We start from the raw sequence: 24097 nt of genomic DNA, 5'->3' as shown, positions 1-24097 counted from the left end.
CCACACCTCATTATATGTGATAGGACCTACTCCATGCTTTATATATAACTCGTATGTTGGAGTTCCAATTGGAGGAACCGGACACGAATCCTCTAATCGGGCGTCCTTACTACAACCAAGACAAAACAAGTTTCCAAGTCTGCTGAGACCTGGCATCTTCGCTCACTAGTCTAGCTTCAAACTTCAAGGGATTATCTAATTATGATATTGTTGTGAATACACAAACCCCTCGGTTTTGGTGCTTGCAAGAACCAATGCAAACCGTATCTCTGGGATACCAAAACTAAGAACCAAACTAAGAACCAAACTAAGAACTGGGAGACGCTCCACTTATACTTAACTGAATATTGAAGATCGGTGACGTCACTAGAAGACTCGCCTATCGTTTCGCTCTACCAAGGATCACTGGGTCCAAAACAGGGCGATAGTCAGGGCAGCAGTCCTTCCATAGCCGTCGGGACGCGGGGAACCTCGCAGCAAAGACCTTCGGAACCACGTCGACATGCAGGGGTCGCTGAAGTGGCTGGCCGTCCTCCGGAATTTTCACACGAAGCTCCTCACGAACATCTGGCTTGGACTGTCACCGCTTGATATCGCCTCGAGTTGGGCGCCAACTGAGGTGCCGGGTTTTTAGAGACCCGGTGGTGCCAGGGGACCACACCCGAAGACCTCTGAGTTCTCCCTGTTCTGGTCTTTACAGAAACACAGAGTCTTCTAGTTGAAGTCAATGATCGAGTTTTATTGGCTGCAACCAAGTAACATGCGTCCTAGAAGTACGACAACACGGGCCGTAAGTTCTCAGGAGACTGTTCGTTTTTACAGAACCAGCCTTTTCCTTATATACATAAATAACAGCTGCAGGCAAGAATTCTTGAGTTTATGATATGGCTATACAAATATTTCTACAATAATACAAAGAGCGAAGTCATGCTGGTCAGCACATATTTTAGCTGTCCAGTTTGTGATGGATTACCCCGCCAGATCCAGAACTCCCATCAGATATCGATGAAACGCCAATAAAGTCGGGTACCCTCCCATCATAAAACGGGTCATAAACAAGAATCATGGACAGGTGTATGTGTATGGAAAACAGGGTCTGTATGTAGTGGATGGCTTATGACATGTTGTGCCTTGATGATATCTTGCTCGGCTACTGGGCGAGGAGCTGCCCAAACAGGCTTGGCTGGAGGCAGTGGAGGCAGCTTCGGCCAGGTCATGGGGAAGTCAGCTACAAAGGACGTGTCCTTTTAGATCAAGCTCGGCTTTAATCAATTGACTTATATGAGGGCAAGTCACAAGATGGATGCCGTTTACAAGATGGAGACTGAGAGTTCGGGACGGAAACTACGATTTAAGGGTGTTAGCATCACTCAATCGTGACGCAAATGCATAGGGATAATGCCCTAATCATTACCGGTTCGTAGATACCAAATTTGTCATGGTACGACGATATTTTGTGACACGAGTGTTGGACCTCGATATCTGTAAAACAGCGGGGTCCGGATTTGCAGTACCACATATCCCGGGTTTCGGTCGGAATGATCCTGAGGCTACTGGGCCTCACAGCTTCCTGCATCCTGCTGGTGGACTATGCCAGGTGACATATGTGTGCTCTGCAGTGGGACCTGAAGTTCCAGTGGGCACAGCATCAGGGGACTCTTTCTGATTGCGTCCAGATCTTGGAGGGCACTGCACACCAATTGCAGTGGTGGCTAACTAACTGAGATTGGGTTAACGGCAGATCCCTCTCCCTTCTCCAACCAGAGTTCACAGTGGTGACAGATGCATCACTGCTGGGGTGAGGCGGCCTCATGGGAGAGGCGGAGATCAGAGGCCTCTGGTCTCCGGCGGAGGCCGGGCTCTATATCAATCTTTTGGGGCTTCGAGTGATTCGTCTTGCACTAAAAGCATTCCTTCCTTCTGTCTGGGGAAGAGTAGTGCTGGCGTTCACGGACAACACCACCGCCATGTGGTACTGCAACAAACAGGGCGGATGGGGTTGTGGACCCTATGTCAAGAGGCTCTCCACCTTTGGACATGGCTGGAACATCGGGGCATATCCCTGGTGGTCCAACACCTGGCAGTTTCTCTGAACGCCAGGGCAGATGAACTCAGCTGCAGGTGCCTGATGGATCACAAATGGCGTCTTCACTCGGAGGTGGTGCAAGGTCTCTTTCAGTAGTGGGGGAGAGCCTTGCTTAAATCTATTCGCCACCGAGAGAGAAGGCGCAATGTCAGCAGTGCTGCATGTTGGAATTTCCAAGAAGGCACACGCTAGGCAATGCTTCTCGTCGCGAGTGGAGTTGCGGTCTTCTATATGCCTTTCCACCTATATCACTTCTGCCTAGAGTGCTGAAGAAGATCATGCGCGACCGGGCCCAAGTCATTCTTGTGGCTCCGGATTGTGCGAAAAGAGTCTGGTATCCTGAGATCTAACACATGGCCATCGATCCTCCCATCAGACTTCCTCTTCGGGAGTATCTGGTCACAGCAGCAGGGGACGGACCTCCACCTGAACCTATCCAGCCTCCACCTCCTTGCGTGGAGATTGAGTGGTGACAGTTGACATCTTTCGACCTTCCTCCCGAAGTCTGTAATGTTATCTTTACAGCCAAGCATCCCTCCACTAAAACAGTATACGCCTGTGGAAAGAATACATTTGTTGCATGGTGCGCAGCGAAGGATGTGGATCCCCTTTCTGCCCCTCTTTCACGGAGGTTCTTCTCTTCATTTTCTCTTTGGCCCAGCAGGGCTCTGCTCTGGGCACTCTCAAAGGCTATCTTTCGGCCTCCCTTCGGATGCCTGCCCAACCTTCTCTTTTCAAGTTCCCTATTGTTCAATCAATCAATCAATCAGTGACACTTATAAAGCGCGCTACATACCCGTAGGGTCTCAAGGCGCTGGGGAGGGGGGGTGCCGCTACTGCTCGAACAGCCAGGTCTTCAGCTTCTTCCTGAAGGAGAGGTGGTCTTGGGTCAGGCGCAGGTCGGACGGGAGGGAGTTCCAGGTCTTGGCGGCCAGGTGGGAGAAGGACCTTCCTCCTGTAGTCGCTCTTCGGATGCGGGGGACGGCGGCGAGGGCGTGGTTGGCTGATCGGAGGTGGCGTTTGGGAGCGTAGAAGTTGACTCGGCTGTTGAGGTAGCTCGGGCCTTGGTCGTGTAGGGCTTTGTGTGCGTGGGTGAGGAGGCGGAAGGTGATTCTCTTGTTGATGGGGAGCCAGTGAAGGTCTCTCAGATGACCGGAGATGTGGCTGGATCGTGGGATGTCGAGGATGAGTCTGGCTGAGGCGTTTTGGATCCGCTGGAGTCTCTTCTGGAGCTTGGCGGTGGTCCCGGCGTAGAGGGCGTTGCCGTAGTCCAGTCGGCTGGTGACGAGGGCCTGGGTGACGGTCTTCCTGGTCTCTGCGGGGATCCACCAAAAGATCTTTCGTAGCATGCGTAGGATGTTGAAGCACGCCGAGGAGACGCTGTTGACTTGCCTGGTCATGGAGAGGGAGGAGTCCAGGATGAAGCCCAGGTTTCGTGCATGGTCTGTCGGTTTGGGTGCGGTGCCCAGGGCGGGAGGCCACCAGGAGTCGTCCCAGGCGGAGGGTGAAGAGCCCAGGATGAGGACCTCCGTCTTGTCCGAGTTCAGTTTCAGGCGGCTGGTCGTCATCCACTCGGCTACCTCTTTCATCCCTTCGTGCAGGTTGGCTCTGGCGGCGGCGGGGTTGTTGGTCAGGGAGAGGATCAGCTGGGTGTCGTCGGCGTAGGAGATGATGCTGAGGTGGTGTTTGCGTACGATGGCCGCGAGGGGGCTCATGTAGACGTTGAAGAGGGTGGGGCTCAGTGATGATCCTTGGGGGACGCCGCAGATGACTTCGGAGGCCTCTGACTTGTACGGTGGTAGGCGGACTCGCTGTGTTCTTCCGTCGAGGAAGGAGATGATCCATTCCAGCGCCTTGTCCTGGATACCGATGTTGCTGAGGCGCCGTGTTAGGGTGCGGTGGCAGACCGTGTCGAATGCCGCGGAGAGGTCTAGGAGGATGAGGGCCGCTGTTTCTCCCTTGTCCATCAGGGCTCGGATGTCATCGGTGGCGGCGATGAGGGCGGTCTCGGTGCTGTGTTTGGCTCGGAAGCCGGACTGTGAGGGGTCGAGGGATCCGTTCGTCTCGAGGAAGGCGGCCATCTGCTTGTTGACGGTCTTCTCGATGACTTTGGCTGGAAACGGTAGAAGCGAGATGGGGCGGTAATTCTTGAGGTCGGTGGGGTCCGCTGTTGGTTTTTTGAGTAGAGCGCTGAGTTCGGCGTGTTTCCAGCTTTCGGGGAAGATGGTGGTGTCGAAGGATGTGTTGATGATGTCTCGCAGGTGGGGTGCGATGACAGCGTCGGCCTTGTTGAAGACGTGGTGAGGGCAGGGGTCGGTTGGTGATCCGGAGTGGATGGAGTTCATCGTGCGGATGGTGTCTTCTGTGCTGATCGGGGTCCAGGCGTGGAGGGTGGTGGTGGGGGGGGGTGGCAGGTCGGTCGTGGTGTGCGTTGGTTGGTTGTTGAAACTGCTGTGTATGTCCGTGATCTTGTTGTGGAAGTATGAGGCGAGGGAGTTGCAGAGGTCTTGTGATGGGGTGATGTCGTTGTTTCCTGCGCTGGGGTTGGAAAGCTCTTTCACGATGTTGAAGAGTTCCTTGCTGTTGTGTGCGTTGTTGTCCAACCGGTCCTTGAATGCTGTTCTCTTGGCGGCGCGGATCAGCTGGTGGTGTTTCCGGGTGGCCAGTTTGTAGGAGGTCCTGTTGTCCGGTGTCGGGTCCCTTTTCCAGACTTTCTCGAGGGCTCGGCAGTTCTTCTTGGAGCTCTTGAGTTCGTCGGTGAACCATGGGGCCTTCTTGCTGGCGGGTCTGCTGGGCGGGGTCCTCAGCGGGGCGAGCTCGTCCGCGCAGATGGTGATCCACTTCGTGAGGTTGTCGGCGGCCTGGCTGGGGTTCGCTGAGCTGGCAGGAGGGTGTTGGCTCAGGGAGGTGGCGAGCTGGTCTGCTGTGATCTTGTTCCAGCTTCTGCGGGCGGTGTGTTGCTGGTGTTGGTGGGTCGTCGTTCTCTTGAAGGTGAAGTGGACGCAGCTGTGGTCCGTCCATTGAAGCTCTGTGGCGTGGCTGAAGTTGATGTCTGTGCTGGATGAGAAGACGGCGTCGAGTGTGTGTCCGGCGAGGTGGGTGGGGGTGGACACCAGTTGCTTGAGTCCCAGGTTGGCGAGGTTGTCGAGCAGGGTGCTGGTGTTGTGGTCGTTGTTGTTCTCCAGGTGGAAGTTCAGGTCCCCCAGGAGGATGTAGTCGGCGGAGGGGAGGGCATGCGGGCTGACGAAGTCGGCGATGTCCTCGCTGAATTGCGTGCGTGGTCCAGGGGGTCGGTAGATCAGGGTGCCTCTGAGGGTGGTGTTCGGGTTGGTGTGGATCTGGAAGTGCAGGTGTTCGGCGCTGGTCAGGGTGTTGTCGGTGCTGGTCGTGAGACGGATGGTGTTCCTGTGGATGATGGCGATGCCTCCTCCCATCTGGTTGGCGTTTCGGTCCCTCCGGACGATCTTGTAGCCCTCTGGGATGGCGATGGCGATGTCGGGAGCTGAAGAGGCGTTCATCCAGGTCTCCGTGAGGAAGGCAACGTCAGGGGCTGTGGCGTCTAGGAGGTTCCAGAGTTCGATGGCGTGTCTGTGGACGGAGCGGGTGTTGAGCAGGATGCACTTGAGGTGGGTGCTGCTGGAGTTCGACTTGTCGGGTGCTGGTGCGGGGCTGGTCCGGATGCAGGAGAACTTGCAGGCGTGGCAGCTGAAAGGTCCGTGGGTGTGTCGTGGTGTGGCTTGATGGCATTCTGGGAGTCGGCCGGTGTTGAGAGCGGTGAGGGTGGCGGTGGAGTACGTCAGGCGGGTCGGTCGGGCTCCTCGGGGGCCAGGGGTCCTGGCGCTGGTCGCGATCCGGTCGCGGACGGGCGCAGACGGGCTTACCTTTGGCGCGCCTTCGGCGCACAATCGGCGCGCCCGCTGCGCGTGACCGCTGCGCGTTCGCACGGTCGCCATTTAAGGCGAAGTGCGCGGGTGGGCGGGGCAGCTGGGAGGCGGGAGCGGGGAGGGTTACAGAAGAAAAAGGGGCGGGGACAAGCGGCGGTGGCGGGAAGGGAGGGCGGGGGGTGGCGCGGTAGGCGGGCAACAAGGAAGGAGAGCGCACACTTTACAATACTTTACAAAACACTTTAAAATACAAACAGGCAAAAATAAACGACAAAAAACGGGCAAAACAGAGAAAAACACAGATCGGCAAGACAAGCACAAATGCTTGACAAAACCAGGAAAAAAGCGGCAAAAAGCACTCGCAGCGGCGGCAGCCGGCAAACGAGGCTCAACGAGGCAGCAGGGCAGGCAAGGGGCACACGCAGCAGCTGGTGGCCGTGCGGCGCGGGGGTGTCCCACAAGTTTTAAACTAAAAACCTGCGCTACCCATACCACACTAGCCAACCAGTATTTCAGTACTTACAGGTACTAAAAACAAGCTATACCTGTTGGCCTTGCCAATGCTTGTCACCTGGATTAGATAAATAAGTAACAATAATGACTTTGTTGTGAATAATTATAATTGAAACTGGTTTGATTCTCAAAATATGAAACTGTTGGGTAACCATTATAAGGTCCGTGGAAGGGGTAGGTGGTCTTGGAGTGGCTCTCACTCATGTACTTCCATTCACACCACTTTCCTCTTCAGTGTCTTAGACGTTTATGCCCTTTTACTCCCCACTTCTTTCTGAAATCCTCCATCTGCATAGTTGACACCTCATCTCTTTCCTGTTAAGCAATCCTTTCCCCTTCTGCGTATACCCGCTTGGAGCCTTTAAGTCAGCTACCTTTATGATTTTTTGAATGATCTTTGTATATACCGCCATTTCTTGATGATCCTTTTGGCTCCCATGGGTCCTCGATCTTACCCGTTTTGACCGATCCTCATTGCTGCTGGACTACTACTTGTTCGCCTGACTGACCTTTTTCCTTTAGTCTACCACCCCCTTAGGTCTCCCACACCCCTCTCATCCTATACTTTCACTGTTCCACTAGATTTTTGGGGGGGATTGCCAGTCCCCAGCTGGTTAGTCTATCTCTCATTTTGGCTTCTTTGTACCCCTGAAGTACTTTCCACCTTGTCATTCTGCCTGACACTATCTGCTTTCCTTACCCCTTTTTAGGGCTCGCCTGCTGATGCGCTTCTGCGCATCGCTGGCGAAGCTCTAATGTGGCTTATCCAGTGTTTAACTACCACTGGCGATTCCACTGGCGATTTCTTGAAGTGCATGTGCTTTTTAGGTCATTGCGCAAGCGCAAGCCCTAAAAGGCGCGGGCACAATGCCACCAGCCGCCTGCCTCGCATTACCACATCAAAGGCAGCACAGCCTCCCTCCCACAAGCTTGTCAGCGTGCGCTCTGCATTTCTCCTCCCAGCGCAGTTGTCATCCCCTAATTATTCACGGCCGGCCGGCCGTACTTTCAGTTGAAACATTTACTTGTTTGTTTTGTTGCTGGCTTGTTTAAAACTGCGCTTGGTACTATACTGACTGCGTCGGGTTTGAGGCTCGGAAATTAGATTGTGAAATCCTTTTATTCACGTTTTCCCTTCCTACTCAGGTTTTCATTTCCAATCTCGGGGCCCTGCTTTCGGTTTGCTTTCTGCTCCTAGATATGCAGAGACAGGGTTTGCCTCGAGGGCTGATGTCACCGCCGTCTCTGGTAGTGGATAGACGCTGTGTGCCCAGTACTGCAATTGCGAAGACAGTAGCTTATTTTTCTGCAACTAACAGCGATAGAGTTATGTGTTGGGATTTCCTTTTTAAGTTAACCTTTCTTGTGTCAATAAATTCTTGTTTCTTTTTGTGACCTAGACAAGGCTTGTTGCATCACACATCCGGAACTGACTAGCCAGGACTGTGGAAATTCCATCTAACCACTTCCAAATAATTTTTATTAAATCGAACATTGCAGCTCGTTCAGCTCATTGCCTCCTAACAAGATGCTATCAGCAGGCTTCCGGAAAGCAGCATTAGCTGCCGTACTCGGTGCAATAAAAGCATTCCATTTGTGCCGAGGGAAAACAGTTCCGGACTCCATCAGACGCGGGAAGCGAGCATTGACAAAGCCTGTAGTTAGGCTGAAGTGTGAAAACGTAGAGCGGTCATCAGAGTGCGGTCAACCCTCACATAGGGTAGGTAAGAGCAGCGTAGAACCCTATACAGCTTCGCCTGTCACATGATGTAAAATCTCGTAAAGTATAAAACTCCGTCAGTCCGCTCTGAGCTCTCTTCGGGTAAGTCCCTGGTGTCAAAGCGCTAGAACCCTTCGGCGACTGCCCGTCCCCCACTCCCTCTCTCAATTGAACTGTGCGTATTTTAAATAAGGTGCTTCATTTACGTTTCAATTCTTCAAGGTTGGGAGTCTCACGTGCGTACTGTATATTATCTCTTGATCAACCATTTAATAACTGGTCTACTGTAAATCCTGTGCTTCTCTTATTAACGTTTCCGTCTGAAATTCTCCAGATGAATTGTCGTTTTATTTGCTGAGTTTGACTTCCTCGGGAGGGCTGTTTGCTCTGTGGACAGACACTTTTGTGACAGCCCCGTTTAAATGAAGCCCTAACTTACATACTGATGTCAAATTCTTTGTTTCTTCCGATGGGTGACAATTCCTTTCACTTACCCTAGGACCCCCTCCCCCCCCCCTCCCTGTTCCTTTCAGACTTTTCTTTCTAAACACTGCAAGTCCTGTCTGGCGCTGGCTTCTCCTTCCTGTTCGTACTACTGAAGGTCAGATGCGGAATTGGAAGTTTTCTTTGAATATTTGCATAAATGTGCTTTCAATTGGCTGCTGACTCCTGAAAACATGTCGTAGAACTTCGAATGCCCGTGTGTCTTTTGTCTTTGTGTTACAGCTTACTTTGTGGGCGTTTCAGTGGTCTCACTGCTCAGTCTTTCTGCCTGATCCAGTGAGTGAAATCTGGAATTGTGGACACGTGAACTTCTGAGGCCAAAATCAGTTGGTTACATTTACGACTTTTTCCTGGTTATTAGTGTTTTTGTTTGTTTACGTTGTTTTCTACAGCATCACTCACCAGTTAGTGTTAGACTGCTTTACATGCATCAGTTTACAACAGCTACAGCATCAAATCTACCAAATGTGCAGATCAGCAGGGACGGCTGATGTGGAAGGGAGGTAGACATGGCGATTCTTATGTAGAAACACTAATGTAACATCTGCTACTGCGACATACTTACCATACTGGGTAATTGTAATGCCCCCTCACACACCTTCCCCTCACCCTCCCTCACCCTCACCCTCACACACCACCCTCACACACCCTCTCACCCTCACACACCCCCTCACCCTCACACACCCCCTCACCCTCACACACCCTCACTCACAATCATTCTCCCTCACTCTCCCTCACTCTCCCTCCCTCACCCACCCTCCCTCACCCTCACTCACCCTCACTCACCCTCCCTCACCCTCACCCTCACTCACCCTCACTTACCAGCATAGCATAGCATAACAAAACAAAGCTTAGCATAGCATAAAAAAAAGCATAATAAAACACAGCATAACAAAGCATAGCATAGGATAGCAAAACAAAACAGCATAGCATAACAAAACATAGCATAACAAAACACAACAACACATAGCATAACAAAACACAACAACACATAGCATAACAAAACATAGCAAAACAAAACATAGCAAAACAAAACATAGCAAAACAAAACATAGCAAAACAAAACATAATATAGTATAGCATAACAAAACCCAACAAAACATAGCATACATAACAAAACATAGCAAATGACAAAGCTATTAATTTAGCTATTTTAAAGAATAACACATAAATAAAAAAACTTTGATTTATAAGACCAATAGCTCAAACTTTCCTAATGCGAGCCCTGTTGCATTTCCAATGCTTGTTACCTTTCCCCTCTACCTTCCATTCCCCAGCAGACGTGTATCCTGGCCATGCTATGCACTAATAACTCATGTTTTTGTGTAATCACTGTTTGTCTCCGATGTTTATACTTTGCTTCTGTAACTGATGCAATTTTATAACTTCTAACTCGCTGATTCCTCGTGTAAAGCGCTCTGATACTTCAGGGTCTAGCTAGCGCTATATAAAACTCTTCAAATAAATAATCAAATTGTAAATTGCTTCCTTAAGAACATTACTCATTTGTTTCCTCCTACTCCTTTTGTGATGCCCCAGTGGGACTTGAACCTGGTTCTTACTTATTTGATGTGTGCTCCCTTCGAGCCGCTACATAACTGTCCTCTCAAACTTTTAACCTTTAAAACTGCCTTTCTGGTTGCCATCACCTCTGCTTGCAGAGTGAGTGAGCTCCAGGCCCTTTCTTCAAAGCCTCCTTCCCTGGCTGTTCATCTGAACAAGGTTGTCCTCCGCACTAGGCTTTCTTTCCTTCCAAAGTGGCTACCTCTTTCCATATAGGACAGCCCATCACTTTGCCACCTTCTTTCCGCCGCCTTCATAAGAGGAAGAAAGTCTCCATCATCTGGATCCAAAACGTGCGCTTTCCTTCTATCTGGAACGCACAAAACAATTCAGGATTGATGACCAGCTCTTTGACGGTTATGTGGGTGCCAAGAAAGGCCTGGCCGTGCAAAAACAAACCATCTCCCGATGGGTCATTCTTTGCATCAAAATCTGCTTTTCCTTAACGAAAAGGGAACCTCCAGTGGGGTTGCGCACCCATTCCACCAGGGCGACGGCAGCCACTACTGCTTTGGGGCGTGGAGTCCCCCTTCATGATATATGCCAGGCAGCTACGTGGGCTTCACTGCACACGTTTACCAAACACTATTGCCTGGACAGCCAAGTCCAGAGGGGCGTTTTTCTTCGGCTGTTCAGTTCTCCAGGACTTTCTGTTGTGAACTTGGTTCACAGACGCACCACCGGGGTTGATATTGTTGGGGTATCTATTGTAAAGTGAGGAGTCCATAGTTAACTGTCTCTTTCAGATGAACGCACTACTTACCTTCGGTAAAAATATATCTGTAAGAGACATAGGTTTGTTATGGATTCCTCACCGCCCTACCCATCCTCTCCATTCTGCGAACTGATTTGTAGGGTAAGGGACTTCCCTTTCAGGGCTCTAGTTTTTGTGCACCAGTGGTCAGTGTCTTTCATGGCTCTGCGCTTCTGGCGTGAAGTGTTGTGTAAAGAACTGAGATCAGTGTGCGAGGGCGGTGTCTGAGTAGATACCGCAACGTCATCTCGGGGACCACGACGCCAACGACGAACGCAGAGTCGACTGACGCCACCTATCGACACACAGAGGTACTGCTGAGGATGAAATTCTCCGGATCCAGTCTGACTTCTGGGGGTAATTTTAAGTTGAGGAATCCATAACGTACCTATGTCTCTTACAGATATATTGTTACCAAAGGTTAATAACTTGTTCTTTGTGCTTCTTGTTTCTTACTTCTGAAGTCATTTGCACCCTTGTTACCAAAAGTGTTAATAATCTCTGTTTTTTCTGCTAGGTTTATATTGAATTGAACCAACCAGTAATGGCAGCCAGCCTGTGCTTGGAGCTTGGGAATGCCCTACAGGTTTGTAAAACGCAGTAATGATTCTAATGCGGGAACATAAACTACTTCTTCAGGGGATCTCCATTTGTATCTACCACCTATGTACTGTATCCTGGATCACACTTCTCAAAATATATGTAAATACACTTTTCTTCTAAAAAGACAAATTTGTAAAAATGGAACTTGTTATTTTTAACATTCAGTGCATGGTATAATGGTCGGTTTTTGCATAGATTTAAAAAAAATCCAATTATCTATTGAAACAGTTATTAAGTCTATAAAAAGCACAAGCAGGACCAGGTTACACTTATTTTTATGACAGCGCTGTGGGTAAGGATAAACACCCTCAATGGTGGACCGAGTGGGGAAGTAAAAATGGCGGGGGGAGGAAGAAAAAGGATTTAGCATGAGCCCAAAGGGGAAGGTGAGGACAGTTTAAAATGTGGCGAACAAAAGATAAGGGTTGAAGGATTGCCGCGTAACTAGGCTCAAAGAAAAGTAGCAGGGCAGCAAGCTAGTTGTTCCGGCCTGTGATCTGGGATGCACGGAGGCGCAGGAGCAGCCAGGGGGAGTAGCGACGACTTAAACGTAGATCAAGACGGGTATCCCATTCGAAGACATGCTGGGTCGCTTAATTGGTCAGGCTGAGTCAGGACACCTCCATAAGAGGAAGGAGATGGAAGGGTAAGGTAAGCACCAAAGCTTGCATGTATTGCAACAATTGCAATAATATCATCAAAGGAAAAAAGATAACTCACCCCATGAAAGGGTTTAACATTAAATTGAGAACCAACGCCACATGTGATTCAGCTAATATCATTTATCTTGTCAAGTGCCCATGTGGCAAAGCCTATGTCGGGAAGACGGAGAGAAAGATAAAGACTCGTATCAACGACCACAAATCTAACATCGGGACTAAAAATTAGAAATCATCTGTTGCATCCCACTTTAATGAACTCAAACATCATATCTCTCAATTGAAGTTCCTTGTTCTTGAAAACGTGAAGAAACAAGAAGGCAGAGACAATAGCAAACACTTACTACAGAGAGAACATTTCTGGATATTTAAATTAAACTCCATGAAACCATACGGTCTAAATGACCGTTTGGAATTCACATGCTATTTGTAATCATTTGTAATTATCCAGTATTATGGGTATCTTTCATAGATTCACATGCCTGAATCATTCCCCGTCGTCGGGGTGGGAGTCCCTGGTATATAAAATAGTAATGTCCTAAAGACATATATATATATACTAATAGGCCAGAGGCCTCACATTAGTAACCTATCTGAGTCCTTTTGTAAAAAGGACCAAACTTTGGCCAGGAGCCAATCAGCTACTACCACCCTCTAGAACCTTCCTGGAAGGAGCCCTAGTACCTCAGATTTTCTACCGCACGTCGTGCTAAGGGAGTCTCCACTGAGCTCTGCTCAGGTTTCTGTTTTTTTCTGGATTTTATCCATATTTTTCTCTTGCTGTTTACTCTTGTGAAGGAGGGCTAGAGTCTACTATGTCTACCACTCCTAAAAAAGGGCTTTTTAGACCTTGCGCCTCGTGTAAGAAACTGAGACTGCATGTAGATGACAAACATCAAGACTGCCTCTACTGTCTCTACCCTGACCATTCTGCCAAGGACTGTAAGGTCTGTCGCACTTTCTCTGTCAAGACTCTTAAAGACAGAGAGGGACGCCTGCTTCTGTGGCTTCAGAGACTGAAGGACAAGGATCCAGCAGTGTCCTCAGGTGAGAGCGAGTGTTCCTTTAGGAACTCACACTCCTCTTCTAAAAGGTTGTGACAGACTTCTCCAGGTCCGTCTAATATGCCTCCTCAAAAGAAGACGCCTAAGTCTTCAGAGGGCCGTCCGAAGATCATGGCAGTGAAGACTTCTCTTCAGGAAACTACATTCAAAAAGCCTGTGCTGGTGTCTTCTGCCATGCCTGTGACAGCGTCGACAGTCACCATCTCTACGTCGACAGCGTCTGACTTCACCGCCTTGACAACATCTACTTCAACTTCGTCGTCGTCTGGTAGGTCTATTCCATCTGTTATTCCTGTCAAAAGACCGTACACGATGCCTCCGTCGTCGACATCTCCATCGTCGACGAAGCCGAAGCCTTCGTCATTGACGAAAGTCCCTTCGACGTCGACGACCACCTCGTCGACGAGGCCATCGACGACGAAGCCATCGACGTCTACACCAGCGTCAACGACAAGACCATCGACAACAGTACCGTCGACGAAGCCGTCGACGACAATACCGTCGACGAAGACGCCAACACTGCCGTCTACGAAGAAAACACTGTTGACGCCGATACCGTCTACGACATCGTCGTCGAAGACAACAGAGAAGTCTGCGGTGGCCGTCAGTTTCTCACCGTGGACGACCACCCAGTCGCGGAAGGCTCTCCCAAGATAGTGTATTTATACACACTTCAAAATGTCAACGCATACGCTGATGCCAGAAGCGACGTCTCCTTGCAGAGTCCAACCACTGCATGGGCCAATCTACTGGAGACTGAGGACTATGATGATGGAGCCATGTTCCCAGTGGCAACAAGCCCATCACAACTACTTGTTAAGGTACATGAGAGTTCGAACAACGAAGACATGGATCAGGAAGACATTCCTTATCAAGAGGAATATCATTCGCTTCCTCCTTCACAGCCTATGGTGAGCCTCCCGGCTTCAATTGTCACGGACCTCCAATTCCTTATAGCGGACTACAAACAGTGGTTCCCACCTGCTCCGCCACCTCCAGTGGTGCCACCTCAAGCTGTATCATCTGCCCCTCCTCCTCGCCATAAAGCACCTCCACTAGTTATTACCCCAGATCCTGTGTCTCTGCCTCCGCAGCAATCTTCGGACGAAGAGGAAGCAGTGGAAGAGGAAGAGGAGGGTCAACAAGAAGAAGGAGAAATACAAGAGGACGAGTGGGACGAATACGTCATCTCACATCCAGCTTCCCCAGACCAGGCACAGGCGGACTCTCCTCCGGAGGACATCGGGGGGGTTTCACAACATTATAGAACGTGCAGCAGCGAGGTTCAAAATAGAAATGACCACTCAACCTCAGGACTGCTTCTTATACGACTTTAAGGAGCCATTCAAAAAGACAGTCCGGTCAATCCCGATTATTGAACACATCTGGGACCAGGGATTAAAGATAATGCAAAACCCTTCATCTCTACTTCCAGTGCCGGCCAGACTTGATAAGAAATACAAGGCCCCGGACAAGGCATCTGCATGTCTTACAGGCCATACTAAACCGGACTCTGTGATCACACAGGCCGCGCAGCGGAAATCCAACAATCCGGCTGCCGCACTGACTGCGCCTCTGGACAATGAAGGCCGTAAACTCGATAACATCAGGAAGAGGTTCTCCTCGATGTCGGCCATTAACGTCAGAGCAGCAAACTCGCTTGCGCTCCTGGGACGCTACAATCGCCAGATGTGGGCAGATGTAGCACCATACCTAGGCTCTCTGCCAGAGGAGCAGAAAGAAGAAGTCAAGAAAATCCTCCTTGAAGGAGAGCGGTCCGCCTCAGAGATTATTGTTGTGGCGATGGATATCGCCTCAACAGGATTTCGCCAGCTGGCGGGGGCGGCTGTCCTTAGGCGCCAAGGCTGGCTGAAAGCTACATCTTTCCGAACGGAAATCCAAGCCAAGGTACTGGATATGCCGTTCGATGGCGAGCTTCTCTTTGGGAAGCATATTGACGAGATGCTCCAGGGTATCAAGAAAGATACAGAGACCGCAAGATCCCTGGGAACACTACAGTACAAGAATACTTCCTTTCGAGGCTCCAGAGGAAGAGGCCAGCAAACAAGAGGTGGATACCAGGGGTACAAATCCACCTAAAGCTCGTCCCAGCAATACAAGCCTCAATACCAACAGAGGCAACAACAAGGCCAGTCCTCTTACAATAAGTCCTCCTTTCGAGGGAGAGGAGGAAAGAAAGGTCTCCCCAGAAGACAGTGACTTCTTTCTCAAACAGGCCTCCACTTCTTCTCCATGTTACGTAGTTGGAGGAAAAATTTCCAACTTCCTCCACAAATGGCAAAAAATAACCACGGATCGTTGGGCTCTCCAACTGGTTCGGTTTGGGCATACCCTGGAGTTTGTGGACACTCCTCCTTCGAACCCTCCATGTCCCATGCCACACAAGAATCTTCATCTTCTTCAAGCGGAACTCTCACTAATGCTTCAAAAAGGAGCTGTAGAGAGAGTTCCCAGAGGTCAGGGGGGGAAAGGATTCTACTCACGGTTCTTCGTGATACGGAAAAAGGAGAAGAAATGGAGACCTATACTGGATCTAAGGAACCTCAATACATACCTCAAAAAACAATCCTTCCGGATGGTATCCATTCAAGAGGTGTTACAACTCCTCAATTCCAGGGATTGCATGATGTCCTTAGACCTCCAGGATGCCTATTTCCACATACTCATCCACAAAAGTCACCGCCAATTCTTAAGGTTCACTGTGGCGGGCAGACATTACCAGTTCATTCAGAGTGTTGCCTTTCGGCCTAAAGTCGGCGCCACGCATTTTTACAAAATGCCTATCTCCAGTGGCAGCCTACCTTCGCCAACAGCATCACCAGGTATTCCCCTACCTGGACGACTGGCTCATCAAGTCTCCTACTCTAGAAGGTGTGAACAGGTCTTCCAACGCCTGTCTTCAACTCTTCGAGAGTCTAGGACTTACACTCAATCAGGAAAAGTCAGTACTACAGCCCTCTCAACACCTCACTTTCCTGGGAGCAATTCTGGACACACATCAAGAGAAGGCCTTTCCATCTCAGGAACGTCAGGCCAAACTGAGGTCGCTGGCAGCAAACATTCAGCTCAAAAAGACCATCAAGGTGCGACTTTTCAAGTCACTACTAGGAATGATGTCCTCCAACATCCTCCTGATTCCACACTGCCGCCTTCGTATGCGTCCCTTACAGGAGGCACTATCAGCCCAGTGGATTCAAAGTACGGGATCCTTCGACGATCGACTCAGACTCACCCCGTTCATGGTGAACGCCCTACACTGGTGGCTTCAAATAAAAAACCTGAACCAAGGCCTTCCATTCCTGCTTCCGGTCTCCCCACACGTGATGACAACAGATACATTGTTGGAAGGATGGGGTGCGTTCCTGCAGGAACTTCAGATACATGGTCAGTGGTTGCCAGCAGAGAAACTGCTCCATATCAATCTGTTAGAACTGAGGGCAGTATACCTGGCCCTTCGAGCTTTCCTGCCCAGAATCAGGCACTCCCCAGTGCTTGTGAGGACGGGCAACACCACCACAATGCACTACTTAAACAAGCAAGGGGGAACTCGATCCATGACGTTGTCTCAAGAATCGCAGCACATTTGGAAGTGGCTACTCCAACACAACATTTCGCTGAAGGCGGAGTACGTCCCAGGAGCAGACAACACTCTGGCGTACTCTCTAAGCAGGCACCGCTCCATCTGCCACGAGTGGGAGCTCGACCAACATGCCCTCGACACAGTGTTCTCCAGATGGGGCAGACCTCCCCTGGATCTGTTTGCGACAAAGATCAACGCAAAATGCCAACATTACGCAAGCAGGCTTCCCCAGAAAGGGTCTCTCGGGGATGCATTTTTGATGACATGGTGCAACGTCTTTGCCTACGCTTTTTCACCATTTCCCCTGATCCCCAGGGTCCTTCGGAAACTGAAAGCAGAGCATTGCACTTTGATCCTGGTAGCCCCAGCGTGGCCACGCCAACACTGGTTTACAGAACTCCACCTTCTATCGCTGGAGCCTCCGATTCCTTTCAGGCCTTACCCACATCTCCTCATCATGAACCAGGGGCAAGTCCAGCATCCAGATCTGACATCTCTCAGATTATCGGCTTGGCTCCTGAGTTCAGATAGTTCCAGGACCTAGATATCCCTCAGGAATGCAGGGTTGTCCTAGCCCGGGCCCGGGCTGACAGTACCAATAAGACATATTCCCTTAAGTGGAAGAGATTCTGTTTATGGTGTTCAGCTAACAAACTGCACCCGTTCTCGTCATCTCCGGAACAACTGCTGCCCTACCTGCTTCACCTAGCCAACTCTGGACTGGCCCATGCCTCAATCAAAGTCCATCTGGCAGCCATATCTCGATTCAGACGCTCTTCGTCTGGGGCTTCTCTATGGTCCAATAGACTGATCAAGCAGTTTCTAAAAGGCTTATTCAGGGCTTATCCTCCAGTGAGGCCTTTACCACCTACATGGCAGCTCAATCTTGTCCTGGCACAGTTGATGAGGCACCCCTTCGAGCCGATACATAAAGCGGATCTCAAATACTTGTCATGGAAAACAGCTCTCTTGCTGGCTCTCGTGTCAGTAAGGAGGGTGAGTGAGCTACAGGCTTTCTGTATTCAGGACCCGTTCCTTCAATTTAAACAGGACAGAGTCATTCTACGGACTAACCCCAAATTCATACTTAAGGTTCCGTCTGCTTTTCATCTGAATGAACCTATTGTCCTGAGATCTTTCTTCCCTAATCCATCCTCTACAGCAGAAAGATCTCTACATTCCTTAGATCTGAAGAGATGTCTGAAATTCTACCTTCATAGAACAGAACAATTTTGCAAATCCAACCAATTGTTCATTGCCTTCAGCAGGCCCAGGAAGGGCCTACCATTGACAAAGCAGAGCATTTCAAGATGGATCTCTGCAGCTATCGCCTTCTGCCACCAACAGGCGGGTCATCCTCTGCCAGCCAAGGTTCGGGCTCACACCACTAGAGCGGTTTCCACCTCCTTGGCGCTCTTTTCTGGGGTGCCCATTGTCGACATTTGCAGAGCAGCGACATGGAAAACTCCACATACGTTCACCAAGCACTACTGCTTGGATTCTGAACTTATGAAGGATGCAGCAGTGGGACAGGCAGTGCTCCGTTATCTATTCCATTAGAGGTGAGCCTTCTTCCTTTCATCCCACCTTTCCAATTTTACTGATTGCACATTTCTTATCTTGCTACTGTTTGCAGTTTCTTTTGTTGCACTATTGATAAGTTATTATCAGGAGTCTTACATACTATATTATGCGAAATGTGCTGCCTACTACTCGCTACTCTGATTCAGGCATGTGAATCTATGAAAGATACCCATAATACTGGATAAGAAATGCGTTACTTACCTGTAACTGCAGTTATCCAGTAGTAGTATCTTTCATAGATTCACATGCAACCCACCCGCCTCCCCTGGAAGGGCTCACCTTGGTTCTCTCAGTAGGTACTACTTAGCACGGTGCTTACGAAAATCTGAGGGACTAGGGCTCCTTCCAGGAAGGTTCTAGAGGGTGGTAGTAGCTGATTGGCTCCTGGCCAAAGTTTGGTCCTTTTTACAAAAGGACTCAGATAGGTTACTAATTTGAGGCCTCTGGCCTATTAGTATATATATATATATGTCTTTAGGACATTACTATTTTATATACCGGGGACTCCCACCCCAACGACGGGGAATGATTCAGGCATTTGAATCTATGAAAGATACCAATACTGGATAACTGCAGTTACAGGTAAGTAACACATTTCTTATGATGTGCCAATGTAGCCTATTCAGGCTTTTGATGTAATGTTACATTGTTGCTGTTAGGATACAGTACACTTTAAGCACTCATTTTGCTGTATTTAACCATGTCGCACACAGATCGCCAAACACACAGTTTAAACTCATTACACGTAACCACTTTTAATCATTTTGGTCGATATTCTTTAAGTATTCTTTAAGTATTATTTCTGGCAATGTGATTTTGCCCCTCTAATATGGCCGCCATCCTCATGAACTCACAATATAGTCCGTCGTTCAGATCGGTGCCTTACATTTACATATCACGCGGCTACGTGATCTTTATTGACACGGAAACCGCCCACAACGCAACGCGGAGAGTTTCACAGAACAGAGGATAACGCGTAACTGCTTGGCGTCTTTTGCTAATGTAAGTTTATCTGGTGTAATCAACAGTTTCACGCTGTTACATTTTGTTTAGATCTTTGCCGCTAACTCTTCGTTTTTTAGGTCTCGCCTGTCGATGCGCATGCGCATCGAGCTTGCGAGTCTATGGCTGCTTATCCACTCTTTATCCCCAACTTGCAAGGAATCGTGGCGATTCCTTGCAGTGCACGAGAAATTTAAGCTCAATGCGCATGCGCATTGAGCTTAAATGCGCGTGCACATGCCCCCAGCCGCCTGCCTTGCCTACTCTCTCACACAGCCTCCCCCAGCTCCACCCCCTCACTTCTTGATTGCACGGCCGCTAGGCCGTGCCTCCTCTACTCTCCTCCTCCTACTCTCCCCCCCGTCTGTTCCCGCACTCCTCCCACACCCCCGCTCCGCCCCCTCCCCTGCCTGCCATGTCGCGTTCAAAACTTTTACTCCATGCATAATCACGTAATAGTGTAAGAATTACAGAAACAGCTGGCCTGTCACAAGCAGAAAATCTATTTGCGTTTCAGGACTTTGAGCACACGTTTTGCTGGGCGATTTGTTTGAATTTGCATTTTTGTATAGTCTCTTATTGCCGTCCTTCGGGGTACATTATCAGATCTTACTACCTGCTACAAAAGTAAAGAAGCAAACAAAACATGCACTGGAGAGGCTAGAAAAACAAGTACCGACTCAATGACCTCTCCACTTAATAACGTAACCCGAAATGCAATAAAGTGTTTTATATCTTCACCAGACTTGCTTAGAAAGGACCTCAAGCTCACGCACAAGCAGGCTTTCTAATTGGAAGGGAGACTCCCTCCATTTAGACCAATAAAGTGTTCTGTCTCAATTTGTGTTTACTTTCTCCATCAAACGGCAAATCTTCAGGGTATGGTGGCCATCCGAGAAGCTGCCATTCCTCTCGACCGGAAACGCTCTCTTCTGAAATGGCCGCCCCGTTACCCTACCCTGGGGAAGCGTTAGTCCTCTGTCTACTTATTACGCATCTGCAAAAACTACGAGGCAAGGTACGTCAGAACGCTCTTCGACTCTTGCGTTACAGTGGGTGTTTTGTACAATTAGCGAGGATTAAGGGGCTAAAGGCTGTATTTAAGATCCTTCAGCGCGCCATATTTTAAACTATTGTTTGCATTGTTTTATTTAGCAATGGCAGCGGCTTCTGTTGCCCCGAGGGTGCCGCTCAGGACAACAACGATACTGGATATAAATGAAGCGAAATCTGCCTGCCTTCGATTTGGTTGCTACTCATCTCAAGCGCATTTTTTATCAAACTTCCTTTAGGAGTTCCGCATCAGTTTTGTCAGCCTTGAGCTCCTGACACATAGAACGGAACAGCCAATCCGCGTTCGTCCAAGGGCATGAAGTGTAGACCGAGCTGTCACGCTATAGACCCCACGCCTCAGGATGGAGATGTCAGTAATGTTTAGATCATACTTTCGCCTGTCAATTTGAGGCGGCGCTCTGGATCGTTTCATACGAAAAAATGAAGCAGGGTTTTCCGCCAAGGCTATTCAACTAACCCTTGTATGGTCCTGACTACACTTATAGAAACATATACATTGGTCTGGCCCAGTCCTACCAAACTGTGACTTTGGACATATATTAGGGTGTTATCAGGGTCAATAGTACTTACTATCGACAGTGGTTGTAATTTAAACAGTCTATAAGCAGTCCTCTGAAGTCATTAGATGTAGCTCACTCACCCTCACCCTCTCACCCTCACTCACCCTCACCCTCACTCACCCTCACCCTCACTCACCCTCACCCTCACTCACCCTCAACCCCTCACCCTCACTCACCCTCACTCACCCTCACCCTCACTCACCCTCAACCCCTCACCCTCACTCACCCTCAACCCCTCACCCTCAACCCCTCACCCTCACTCACCCTCACTCACCCTCACCCACACTCACCCACACTCACTCACCCACACTCACCCACACTCACCCACACTCACCCTCACTCACCCTCACTCACCCTCACTCACCCTCACTCACCCTCACTCACCTTCACCCACCCTCACTCACCTTCACTCACCCTCACCCTCACTCACCCTCAACCCCTCACCCTCACTCACCCTCAACCCCTCACCCTCACTCACCCTCAACCCCTCACCCTCACTCACCCTCAACCCCTCACCCTCACCCTCACTCACCCCCACTCACCCTCAACCCCTCACCCTCAACCCCTCACCCTCACTCACCCTCAACCCCTCACCCTCACTCACCCTCAACCCCTCACCCTCACTCACCCTCAACCCCTCACCCTCAATCCCTCACCCTCACTCACCCTCACCCTCACTCACCCTCACTCACCCACACTCACCCACACTCACCCACACTCACCCACACTAACCCACACTCACCCTCACTCACCCTCACTCACACTCACACTCACCCACCCTCACTCACCCTCACCCACCTTCACCCTCACTCACCCTCACTCACCCTCACCCTCACTCACCCTCAACCCCTCACCCTCACTCACCCTCAACCCCTCACCCACCCTCAACCCCTCACCCTCACTCACCCTCAACCCCTCACTCACCCTCACTCTCACTCACCCTCACTCACCCTCAACCCCTCAGCCTCACCCTCACTCACCCTCAACCCCTCACCCTCACTCACCCTCACTCACCCTCAACGCCTCACCCTCAACAACTCACCCTCAACGCCTCACCCTCACTCACCCTCAACGCCTCACCCTCACTCACCCTCAACACCTCACCCTCAACACCTCACCCTCAACCCCTCACCCTCACTCACCCTCACCCCCTCACCCTCACCCTCACTCACCCTCAACCCCTCACCCTATCACCCCCTCACCCTCAACCCCTCACCCCCTCACCCTCACCCTCACTCACCCTCAACCCCTCACCCTCTCACCCCCTCACCCTCACTCACCCTCACTCACTCACTCACCCTCACTCACTCACCCTCACTCACTCACCCTCACTCACTCACCCTCACTCACTCACCCTCACTCACTCACCCTCACTCACTCACCCTCACTCACCCTCACTCACTCACCCTCACTCACCCTCACTCACCCTCACTCACTCACCCTCACTCACTCACCCTCACTCACTCACCCTCACTCACCCTCACCCTCACTCACCCTCACTCACCCTCACTCACCCTCACTCAGCGCAACCACAGCATCTTCACTAAATATATTTAATAAACTTTAAGCTATTGGCAATATAAAATAAAATCCATTTTATTTACGTATTAATTATTAATTGTTTTTTAAAGCCATTGATTTTTTTAATATCAATACATATAAGTCACATATAAGTCCCGTTAATACAAAACATGTTGCTTTACAAATGCTAGAGGTGTCACATTTACAAAAATTATAACTATTGGCTTTGTAAAGAAGAAAGCTATTAATTTAGCTATTTAGAAAAAACAACACATAAATAAAAAACAAAAAAATAAATAACACCTATAGCTCAAACTTTCCTACTGCGAGACCTATTGCATTTCCAATGCAATAGGTCTCGGAGAATTTGAGTTACAGCTTTTAGAAATGTTTATGGCTTTTTTTTTTTATTCTTTAGCATTGGCTACAGGAAACAAAAATGCTAAAGATTTACAAAAAAACCCATAAACAATTCTAAAAGCACTAACTCTAATGCTGCGAGACCTATTGCATTTCTAATGCTTGTTCTGACAGCACGCTGTTCAAACTTTATGAACACACGTGAGTTTGTATTTACCAATACATTTTTTTACACAGCACCAACGGGCACAATAACGCACTGAATCAGTTGGGTTAAACACATACGTTACAGTACACTGTTAAACATTGGTTATGTGATGATATGAACATATGTACAGAGTATCAAGATGCTATGTCCGGAAGAAGGGCGTACTGCCCAAAATGCATTGGAGCAGATATGAAAAGAGTCCTATATATACTGATCATATAAAACTTTGAAACAGAATGAAATACAATTCTGATTTAGAAGCGTTTTGTATTAAATAAATAATTGAAAATCTACTTGAAATAAACTGAGGAGTCTTTATTCAAAGAACCAAAGGTGTGCCTAAACAAGGGATGCTTCCAACGTTTGAAACACAAACTAGTCCACATACCTCTGAAGATGAAAAATGTGGTCACTAACCCTTCCCCCACCTTACATTCCATCTCCTCCACCCACTAATCCAAACCTGCTCATTACACCCACAAACTCACCACCATCACCTAACCCACAGGATGAAGGGGATGGGGAGGACGAGGAGTGTAAGCCAAGAGATCCTGACCCATGGGAACACTATGATACTGATGCCAATACGGATAATGACCCTGATCTATATCCGTCTAGACGTTCATCACCTAATGACAACATAGGATACATTGAGCTTCTTAACAGGGCTGCTCGGTATCACAGGGTAGAGTTACATAAAGAGAATTTAGAGTAGGATTTTCTATTCAAACCCCTTAATTCCTCTCAAAAAGCCACTCGGACACTACCAATGCTAAAGGGAATGCTTGAGCATGCAGACGAAATGTTTAAATACCCGGTGAGAGCCAGAATAATTAC

At 49.3% G+C, this 24097-nt stretch overlaps 1 protein-coding gene across 1 annotated transcript in view; it reads left to right on the top strand.

Annotated features, from left to right (window-relative positions):
- The window catches only part of LOC147732630 (40-kDa huntingtin-associated protein-like), a 657506-nt gene that overhangs the window by 213760 nt on the left and 419649 nt on the right, over positions 1–24097 (top strand). Inside the window, exon 5 of the mRNA XM_086957151.1 lies at positions 11542–11610. Within this exon, the coding sequence (XP_086813277.1) occupies positions 11542–11610 (69 nt within the window). The remainder of the gene's footprint in view (positions 1–11541; positions 11611–24097) is intronic.

This window comes from Lissotriton vulgaris, chromosome 2_1 (genome assembly GCF_964263255.1).
Source record: "Lissotriton vulgaris chromosome 2_1, aLisVul1.2, whole genome shotgun sequence".
In the NCBI taxonomy this organism is placed as follows: Eukaryota; Metazoa; Chordata; class Amphibia; order Caudata; family Salamandridae; genus Lissotriton; species Lissotriton vulgaris.
Note: the sequence above shows the minus strand (reverse complement) of the source record. Positions and strands in the feature narration are given on the sequence as shown.